At 28.2% G+C, this 11,246-nt stretch overlaps 1 protein-coding gene across 1 annotated transcript in view; it reads left to right on the forward strand.

Moving 5' to 3' along the window:
* The window catches only part of LOC107447591 (lachesin), a 34,120-nt gene extending 24,284 nt beyond the window's left edge, over positions 1-9,836 (forward strand). Inside the window, exons 5-7 of the mRNA XM_087153613.1 lie at positions 276-548; positions 2,871-3,158; positions 6,431-9,836. Coding sequence (XP_087009739.1) covers positions 276-548; positions 2,871-3,158; positions 6,431-6,555 — 686 coding nt within the window. The 3' untranslated portion in view covers positions 6,556-9,836. The remainder of the gene's footprint in view (positions 1-275; positions 549-2,870; positions 3,159-6,430) is intronic.
* Positions 9,837-11,246: the final 1,410 nt, after the last annotated feature.

Below are 11,246 nucleotides of genomic sequence, written 5' to 3' on the forward strand. Positions count from 1 at the left end.
GCTCTTTAAGTGTTTTTAAGTAAGCTACATATTACGATATGAATTGTGTATGGTGTACTCGTATAAATTTTGTATTTGTTAAATATATTACATTCATACCTACTCTTTTTCTTTCCTTTTTTATACTCTTCGCTTTAACCAAGTTTTTCCGTTATCCGAGTTAAGTCATGATCCACATTAACTCGGATAATTGGGACTCTACTATATATATTTTTAAAAATTATGATTTTTCCAACTTTGTCATTCAATTGACATCCTTTTAAATTTCTTTTTAGTACCACCTGTCATATCGGACAACAGCACCAGATCTGTGATCACGAGTACGGGATCAACAGTGGATATGCATTGCTTTGCTTCTGGCTATCCGAAGCCCCGAATCTCTTGGAGGAGAGAAAACAATGAGCTTCTTCCGACGGGTGGTGCAATGTTCATCGGCAGCAAGTTTACCATCTTTAACATCACAAAGGATGATAGGGGCACATATTACTGCATAGCAGATAACGGTGTTGGTAAAGGTGCTCGCAGAAATATTGGATTAGAGATAGAATGTGAGTCTTTGATGGTTTGCATTGTATTTTATGAATTTTGATTTTTATGTGACAGATATTTGATTTTTGTATGTACAGATATAAATAATAATATAAAATGTTGTGTATCTAGCACTACAAAAATACAATTCCGATTCACTGGTATATAAGGCACATTAACTCGATTCTATGTCTGGGTACCTTTTCATAGATGAGGGTTGACATAGTCGATAACTCTTCTCCCTGCATTGGAGACCCGGACGTGATTTGAACACGCCTATCTTGACAGAAACACCCACTTCGATCTGAACACGCCTACTTCTATGGATGGTCCACATTGAACAGTTGACTTGCTACTTGTGAACGGCAACATTAACCACCTTCTTGTGCTGTTGCTACTCAGTCTTAATCACTCATAACGTACAATGTATTCACTCGACTGCTAAAGGAAACATAAGAGCGACCACGAACATGAACTTAAAACATCTCTCACGATTAGCACTCAAAAGTACAGTGATTTTAATACAGCTCTCTCAGCTTCTCACAAAACAGCAAGGAATCAACTAGTGGTATCCATTCATCCAATTCTATCACAGCTATAATTCTGGCGGGGGACTACTGTAGTGTATCTACCACTACAAAAATACAATTCCAATTCACTTGTACGTAGGGCATGTTAACTTGATTCTCTGTTGGAGTACCTTTTTATAGATGAAAGTCGACATTATCGATAACTACTGCCCCCACATAATTTTTTACTTAGTAATTAATTTTATAACTAATAATTATAGTCTGTCTATCTGGCCAGTCGCCAAAGCACGGTCTGTGACAGTGGTTATATGGTTGAACTTATTAAAATCAGGAGTTAAACAAGCATCAAAAGTTTTCTAAAAAATAGTTTTTGTAGTAGGACTTCTCTTAAATAGACAAACTATAAACTCCATTTAAATAAATGTTTATGCAATTAATTCTTTTTCATCAAATTGAAAAATTGATTGTTAGCTACTCTGTTTTGGTAGTTTTTTTACCTTATGCATATACAGTAAAACCTGTTTTTGTGTGGTGGATAGGGACCGCATAAAAGAAATCGTACAAAAAAAATATTCAAAAATTTTATAAATTCTTACATATAATAACAACTTTGTATGATATACAACCTAAAACTTTTTTTATGCGGTGGATAGGGACCGCATAAAAAACGTCGCACTCAGAAAATACATCGATGATTCATGAAATATATGTGAGAATGCTTTCAATTAAATTCAATAATTAAATTAGACCTAAAGAAATAGTAAAAATATTTAATTCTTCATTGTACATATATATAGAGAAGTTTTAAAATTATACGTTAAATAGTTTGCTGCTACTCATCGTAATCCAAAACGTGCATCTTCTTGGAATGAATTGGTTGAAAACCGCTTTCGTCGCTTGAAGATAGGATTTCAATTGATTTGTTTTTTGGTACCATAAAGTCAGTGATCAGTTTTTGTGACGACAGTCGACTGGTCAATTGCTTGTAAACATCACGATAGTGAGACATGCATGATCTCAGCTCTTTTTGGAATTTTAAGCTTCTTTCCGCATTGGTATCTATTTTAAGAAAATGCTTTTCCAATTTTTTCGAAATCTGGATCTCTGCATATATTTTATCTGCTGTAATAGAATTATAAAAACTACATATAAATAGAAACAAAAGTAATTAATTTATTTACCTTTAATCTCACTATAAAATGAATCCTTAATCAAATGAATCGTGTATAAAACTCTGAATACGAAGTGTATAGTATTTGAGATACACGCAGACGAGAATTTACAAAATAAAAATAACGGTTTAATTTTAAAATACTAAGTATTTTAACACAGCAGACAATTTTTTACTGATTTACTTCAACTTGTTTAGTGCAGAATAAGTTTTAAACAGAAGGGAAAATCGAGTTGACGGTAATAAATGAACTAATGAAAGTAAATAAACAGAGCATCGCGCAGTCCAGATACATCGTTGTCAAGGAGACCACGTAATCAGTGTTCGTCCACAACATGTATATGCACATTGATAGGAAACATTAAACTGGTGCTAACGCCGCTAAGATTCATATACCGCATAAAAATAAATTGCATAGAAATAAAATTCCACAAAACCAATCGCGCAAAAATAAAATTGCATAAAAAAGGATCGCACAAAAACAGGTTTCACTGTACATTGAATAACCAGAGTTAGAACAGTTTTTCTTTGAAAACAACTTTCGACAAAAAAAAAGGCACACATTACTAATGCAACACATTAACAAAATGTCAACTCGCTAAAAGTTTTATGAAAGCAAAGTTTTTTTCTTCTATTTTCAGTTCGCCCCTTCGTGACTATCGAGCGTCCTCGTTACGGCCAGGCGTTGCAATTTGACCAGATCCTGGAGTGTCACGTGGAAGCATTTCCTTCTCCCTCCATTGTGTGGATAAAAGACAATATGCAATTGAATGATAACCAGCACTACCAGATATCAATCTATCCCACTGCGGACGAGTTCACCGACACGACACTCCGCATCATCACTGCCGAGAAGAGGCAGTACGGCTTCTACACCTGCAAAGCTACCAACAAGCTGGGATCCCACGAGAAAGTCATCGAGTTTTTCGGTATGCTTAATACAATTTTTTAGACATGATTTGAATCAAACTTCCTTGCAGCCAAATAACTTTGAACCAATATTCACGAATCTTGGCTCAATGAGGCATAGCTGCCAACTCCACTGGATGTTGCCAGTTTTTCCTGGTCTACTGGTTTAATTTAAAATTCTCTTGGTCTTTTTTACATTTTAGAAAATTGAGTAAGTTTCCTAAAAAAATTACTATTGAAATGGAATTTTTGTACAGATTATTGCTTGCTTGCTTGAATACTTAAATCAGTATTATTAATGCATATTGAAGAGAACCCCATTTATAGAAATCAATTCAAAACTTTTTTTGTTCTAAAATATTCAGTTTATTTTTATTCAGAACTCTCTTTTTAAATTAATCAAAAAAATTCTCTTTGACTATCTTTGATGAATGAAATGCCTATTACTATTAGAAATTATGAGTAAACATAATACATGACATTTCAAGTATGATTAAACGTAACTGGAAAATATTGCCTTTTTTTTTTCTATTTTAATGACTTTAAAAATCCCTAAAATACCCTTTGTGTAAAATATTTAGTATATCATGCAACAATTATGAAATATCGTAAAATCTACTGGATATTTTTTATATCCATGTTGGCAGCTATGAATAAGGGTACAAATTTCCATTATATTACGATTCCCTATATGAAATTGTCCGATTCACACAATATTTTACAATCAATATCGGCCCTATATAGAGTTCTCAGATTCACCAGATATTTTATAATATTCATTATTCCTATTCTCTATTTTTAGTGTATATAGGTTGATATTGGCCCTATATAGGAGAAATATTAAAATATTGGGACATCCCACTATTGATCCATCGGTGTATGTTCATATAGGATTCATATTGAGTATTATTATACATATGCATGTAAAATTATTATTCATCATCTTTAATTTTATCAAGAAATGATTTGATTTTTTTTTCTAAAATTATTTAGGATGACTTGTATAGGAAATTTATTTTACTATAATTTATGCAGGTTGTAATTTGTTTTCTTCTAAAAGTCTGATTTCATTTGCTACTGAAGGTTTTATTCAGAAAGATAATGAGATAGATGTAAATTGTTATTCAATTGTTATATAATTTTCCATTAGTTGTGTATTTAAAATAATTTGCTATTTAGCGAGCATATTTTTATTATGCCAATTTAGTTTAAATTCAAATGTATTAAAACTTATTAAACACATAGCTTATACTATAATAAAATGCACAAAAAGACGTAACTTGTTTTGTAAAGAATAACTTATAACAATTCATACATTTGTTTTTGTTTATATTTCTTGATCTAAATTAATTTATTCTTTGTTTCATGATTGTGTGTTTGTCTTCACCAATTCATGAAAGTATTGAGCTTGAATTAAAACCACTAAGATTTTGTATTTTCAGTAATTAGATTTTATTTATATAATTATATTAACCATTTTAGTTAGAAATATTCTGTACTTAAGGTATAACATTGTTTTTAATATCGGATTCATATATATTTTATCGAAACTTTGATTAGTATATGTTTAAAAAAAATTTTTAATGAAATAAAATTAAAAATTTATTTTATATTTTCAAAAAAAAAACATTATTTTTGCCACACCTGCTTTTTAGGATAGTAATGTGATTCTCTTAGAAACTTTCTTGAAGAACTCTCAGAAATCTATATTTCGTTACCTATTTATCTCTATTGTGTTACTTTTTTAATAGTATTAAAAATATGATGCCATAATTGGTATTTCATATTTCCTAGCCTTTAAAATATCTTTAATTACTTTAAAATACTTTTTTTAAGCATTCTTAATTGAATTATATTTAAATTAAATCAATGAGTTAATCTTTATAAAAGCGAACTTAAAATGTTTTATTCTTTTCTTATCGATCAATGTAACGCCTGACTTTTTATTTCATTACTAATGTAGACTCATTCATTCACTGCCGCACCTAATCAAAAACAAAAATCTATTTATAACTCTTTATTAATAATTTCTTACCACAAATATGTTACAGGGTTATAATAATTCTTAGTCTTGTTGGCGATTCGCAATCACCAAAGTATTTTCAAATCCAATATTGATTATGGGCTTTATTTTGGCTATGCTATCTTTCGATAATTTGCCAATCTTGGATCTCTTCTCCATGCTGCTGTGTCCGTTGGGAACAAATTCATTCACTTTCAATTTTAAATTTGTGGCGACTGGGGGTGCCCTTTTGGGCCTCCCAGTCTTAACCGTTGAAGATATCATTCATGCTAACGAAACTTCTCGATGAAGAGAATGTTGTCTTGATTCCATTAAGGGACTTTCTTTATGATTTGTATATTTTAAATATGGCCATTTTGAATATGCTGATTCTTACTTAATAAATCAAATTTTTACTTAAACCCCCTCCCCCAATGGTGTTCCGAATATCTGAATTTGTAACAAAATCCCCACTCACAGTCATATTTGATTAAAATAAAACATGTTTTTATAGTGTTCTTTAAAAATTATGGTGTTTTTTCTGAAAATTAAAAAAAAAAAGAAAGAAAGAAAGAAATTTCTAGAGCGAATTATCTTTTAAACTTATGTGATTTCAGAATTTTTGTTCTTATTTATTTTTTAGTTTTATCAATTTAAAATTTTAGCTGAAGCAAGCCAGTCCTTGGTGAATTTTTTTATTTCGAAATGAGAACAGAAAAATCACGAGTATTTCTTACCTTTTAGATGAACAAGAAAGATATCTTTAAAATGTAATTCTGTAGAAAAAAAGAGGAAAAAAAATTTATTTGCTTTTGTATTTTGTTTAAGCTATTTTATTGCTTCAACTCTTTCTTTACTCCATTTTTTAAATTTAAAATCTATAAATATGAAGATGCCGAGTATAACAGTTTTGGTTATACGTATCATTTCAGTGAAAAAAATTTTATAATGCTTTTTTAAAATTATTGTTGTGTTTTTGTCGGAGAAAATAGTAACTGCGTTAAGTCGTGAAAAATTCTTGGACATGGAAAGTCATGAATTTGAAAATCTAAAATGTAGCAGATACCCTGTATATATAATGACGATCACTGCCTCCACATATACATATAGTGAATTAAGTACCTTAACACTAGATACACTTTAAACACTAATTTCATAAGCACTTTCCTGTGTTTTCCTTTTGATTGCTGATTTTAAGACAATAAAGTTACTCACATTTTGAATTTATTTTATTTTCTATTTTCTTAGTTACTTGAAATTCTTTAAAATCTTTAAAATCTTTCTTTTCAGAGACACCCAACGTTATTTGTCCTCCAGCCTGTGGTGTAGATCTGTACAGATCGGATTCCAGCAGGAATACTCTCAAATTCCACACTCTGTTTGCTGCATTATTTGTTGTGGTATTCTTCCTCTAGACAATTCAGTTTATTTGATTTTAATGGGCATCTTTTCACTACAATATTCACCTTCATTATAATGGATTGCATGTTTATGTCACAGGCACTGCTTGAAGTAATTTAAAAATGTCTAAAACATGACATATATATTTTTTTTTTAAAAAGTTTTATTTTAAAAACAGAATTCTGCATACACATGGAATGAATGTTATTATTTTTAATAACATGAGTTGGTTTTTCAATCAAAAATGATTTTATCTGCTAAAATTATAGATCTGATATTTTCTATAGATTATGTTTTATGTGCGTGTTGCTATTTAAAAGAGAAAAAATGTACTTATTTTTTTTTTAATAACTTTATTGTAGCATAGCTATAGTAATGAGTGAGCTGCTGAGCTAATTTTTACAAAAACAAATTTTACCTGTTTATTTGTTTTTCTTGCAATTTATGTGATTTTTGTTTGTGTGTGTTTAGGTTGATGAAAAATTGTCTTAAAATCACTTTTTCAATCATAAGATAAATTATTTTTCTTTCAATCAGGTACTGGAATTAGCTCATTGAATGGGCAATATTTAAGGTAGGCTATATTGATTTTGTCAGGCTTGGTGCATGAACAAAATAAGTCTCAAATTGTTAGTGAGAGCCTAAAGGACTAAAGGTTTGTATAGTTTTTCCCATCTTTATTTCCACAAACGAGGCGTTACAATTGTGCACTAACTAAGGTAGTTTCTCAACCATTAAAGGCCAAGTGAAATATTTCAGTGGACCGTTATTAATATGAACCATAATCCTTACACATAGGAAATTGTGTCACTAGTGAACAGCGTCACCAGTTTGTTTTGGATCATTTACATACAATGAAAAATATTTGGATCCTAAACTTATAATTAAAATATATTTTAATTCAAATATTAGTTTTGTTGTTCAAATAGCAAAGTAGCGAAACCAAATTATGTGTAGGTAATACATAAAAAATACAAGCAATTAGAAAATTAATTTTAAAAAAAGTCAATTTAATCTGATTGTTACTAACAGGGTTGCCATAGGTGACTAAAATGCAACTAATTTCAACCATTTTCTACCTGAGGCAACTATGGCTACTTTTTTTTGCCTGAAAAGGCTATAAAAGCAACTATTTTCAGGAAAGGGAGACTTTTCTGTGCTCCTAGCAATGTTTTTTTAAGCATAAATTGGGTTGACAACCTGTGGCCCGCGGTAGCTTCTGAACGTAATGAATTTTTTTTTCCTGAAAAATAAAAAAAATATTGAATTGCATATTTGAGTCACTTTTTATTCACTTTTGCTTGATCACTTTTTAATGCGCTCAACTTGCAAAGGTTCCATTGTGAATCTATTTTGTTTCTCAATCGCCTTTTCAACAATTATTGCTACGAAACTCTGCATGATTTTAAAGAACCCAATTTTTAATATGATACTATGAGGCATAAATTTCGAATTTTAGTAATTACTTTTTCAATATATATTTTTGCTAAATCAATTATTGATGAAAGGAAAAATTATGTCAAAGGGAAAATTAATAGAAAGAGTGTTTTTTTTTAACAAAAACTTATTTTTCTGCATTAATACTAGCATTTAAAAGTATTTAATGTTCTGCAAATATACTGATTTTTTTAATATAAAAATTTAGTGCTAGAACATTAACATTTATTTAAATATTATCATATTGGCTGTCAACTTGGCGAAATGGATCATGGTATATTACAATGAAGTCGTTTAATAAAATTTTAGTCATATTACTGAAAAAATTTTGTTCTTATTTAAGCAACTATTTTCATAATTTTAGGCTACTATTTTCATGGTTTAGGCTACTGGAAGCAACTATTTTGTTAATTTTTTTTTCTGTGGCAACCCTGTGCTAACTAACATGTCAGTTCTAGTTGTGTCAAATCAATTACTTAAAACTTTACTACTAATACTCACAATGTAGTTTCACATAACAGTAAAATTGCTTTTGTGCAAAGATTTTTCAGTTTTAGCTTGGATTGATTGAATCCAATTTTAATCCTAGGTATGAAGGTAAGCTCTGTTGAAGTGAGATCCTTATTGAATAAATAAAAAATTTAAGGTGTTGGCACTTGAGAAACAATGAGCTAGACTTATTTAGTTCTTGCATCAAGTCCCTTTTTTTGTTTGTGTACTTATTTTATATGTTGTGTTGTAAATTAAAGGTGAAATTTGTATAATTGATTGGAGGCAATATATCTCTGTATCATCTTGTTTAAATGATCTGTTCAGAAAAATGTTTCGTTTTAAGGGTTATATGTTACAATTTATTTGAAAAACACTACTGTGGCCTCTTTTTATGGCTTTTTTTTGTGTTAGTTAATGCAATACATGTTAGGTAATCTGTGTAATTTTATTCAAATACAATTGCTCAATGAGAAAAATGTTATATTTTAGATATAAATTTTTATAACTGGGTGAGAGTTTTGTTTATGTATTGTGTTTTTAAATATTCGGTTGTGTGTATGTGTTTTTTAATCATTTTGTTAATATAAATCATATATATATATGTATGTATGTATGTAATTTTAAACCAGTTGAACAAAATTTGTGCAAATAAATAAAAACTTACTAATAACTTGAAGATAAAGTCCTGAAATAATTTTTCAAACATGAAAATGTATGTCTTTAAATTGAATTTAGATTTTTTTATGGATATTAATCTCTCTTTTTTTAAAAATTATGTCTTCATCTTGTTATTACAACTATTGAATAGTTTTTAGTGAAAATCCCAGGTAAATTATCATTTGTTTAAATTACATACTTTGCATTTGTATTATTGTAGAAAGTCTTTCGAGACCTTCATATTTTTTTAAAAAGTTTTTATTGAAAGGTTATATTAATAATTAGCTATCTTACATTGACTCTTATTTTTCGATAAGTTTAATTCTATTCTTAAACATCTATATCAATAAAACATAATAAGTTTCATTTCAAAATTTTAGTCATGATAAATGAAAAGTTTTGTGGCATTAAGAAAGTACTATTTTGTTTTACTTCTTACTCTGTACTACCGATTGCTAAAGCCTGTGATGAAATAATTAGATCATTAAAGCTAAAAACATGTGACTACATGTTTATTTCATTACAGATATTTATTTTTAGCATAAATTTTTAATTTGTTTCAAATTTACGCATTTGAATTCCACCCCATTCTGCTTCTATTAGTACCTGTTATATATTTTTATTAAACTTTCGAACCTGATTAAGAAATTATCTTTTGAAGCTATAGTTTTTAGTTTTTTCTATTATTCTTTTTTTTTTTTAACCCAAAGGTTAAATCAAAGCAAAACTAGAAAAGTATTATAATTTTGAAGTGTTATAAGCTATGTTACTGTTAAAATATTTTAGTTTAATTTTCGTGTGCAATGTTTAAAATCAAAATTTTACTTATTAAGTTAATAAATGATTTTAAAATATGATATAATTTACTCTATAAGTATTATGTTAAATGGTTAAACTATTATTATGGGATATTTTTGGTTTTTCTTACTAGTATAAATAATGAGATGTAAAATTTATATTTTTTCTGTTTCTCATTTTTATGTGATTTCTTGTAAATAGTTTTTCTTTACTGTATCAGTGATTAATTTTTATTTAGGGATGACACTTTTCAGAGATTTATTGTTTTTGCTTTTCTTTCTTTAGTTTCAATTACTAAGTTAATTATTACTTTTTCCATCATTGTTAGTGTAAAAAAAAACACAATTTGCATAAAGTAATCGCAACTTACAAGCAAATTAATGTTGTTTTAAGAAAATTTACATTTATGTTAATTTTTCATTTATACAACTGTTCTTAAACTAATTTAAATTTGAAAGGTAAGTACTTCCAAAGTTGATTGATTAAATTGATCAATGAATCTAAATATATATTTGTAATTTTATAAACACAAAATTCATGAATTATTTTTGCAGTTTTTTAATATTATATACATTGAGAAGTTTTTCAACAATAATGTGCATTCTGATTGTTGCAGAACGTTTCAAAATGGAAAATTTTGATTTATTGAAAGCCAGTTTTGTAAGAGGCTACAATTAATTGATCAGAAAAATTGTTCCTCTTCTCAATTACAGTTAAGTTCTAAGCAGCTTTGTTAATGATGTGCAATAATTGATTTTTATCTTATGTATAACATTATCTTTAACTATTTTTATTGTCTTTAACTGCATTCGTAAAAATATTTATTAATTTTGAGTGAATTTGTAATTATTTTTGCTGTAACGGTATATTTAAAATTTGCTTACTCAATTATTTCAATATTCATTACATTTTTTAAAGCTAATGCTAAATGAAGTCTTAAATTTGTTTTTAAAATTAAGCCTTCAAGTTTACAAATAGTTCTGGAAAAAAAATTTTTTAGTTATAAAAAACTGTGTTTTTTTTTTAAGAAATTTTATTTAGATAAAAAACAGTTTATTTTAAAATATTTATGCATAATGCATAAAAAAATATTGTCATTAAAGGAATGCTTTTTTAAATGTTTGCAATATTTAAATATATTTATGATTTTCTAAGTTTATACATCTATTTTACATTTCATGAATTCATTTACACACATACTGTTGAGTGCTGACCACATTCCATCACGCCACTCTTAAAAACTACTTTCTTTTTTTATTTATTTATTGTTTGTTTAACAGAATACCTGAACTGAAGTTGGAGTTGTGAAAACTTTTTCTCA

This window comes from Parasteatoda tepidariorum, chromosome 10 (assembly GCF_982258835.1).
Source record: "Parasteatoda tepidariorum strain Cologne lab strain chromosome 10, Ptep-v5.0, whole genome shotgun sequence".
NCBI lineage: Eukaryota > Metazoa > Arthropoda > Arachnida > Araneae > Theridiidae > Parasteatoda > Parasteatoda tepidariorum.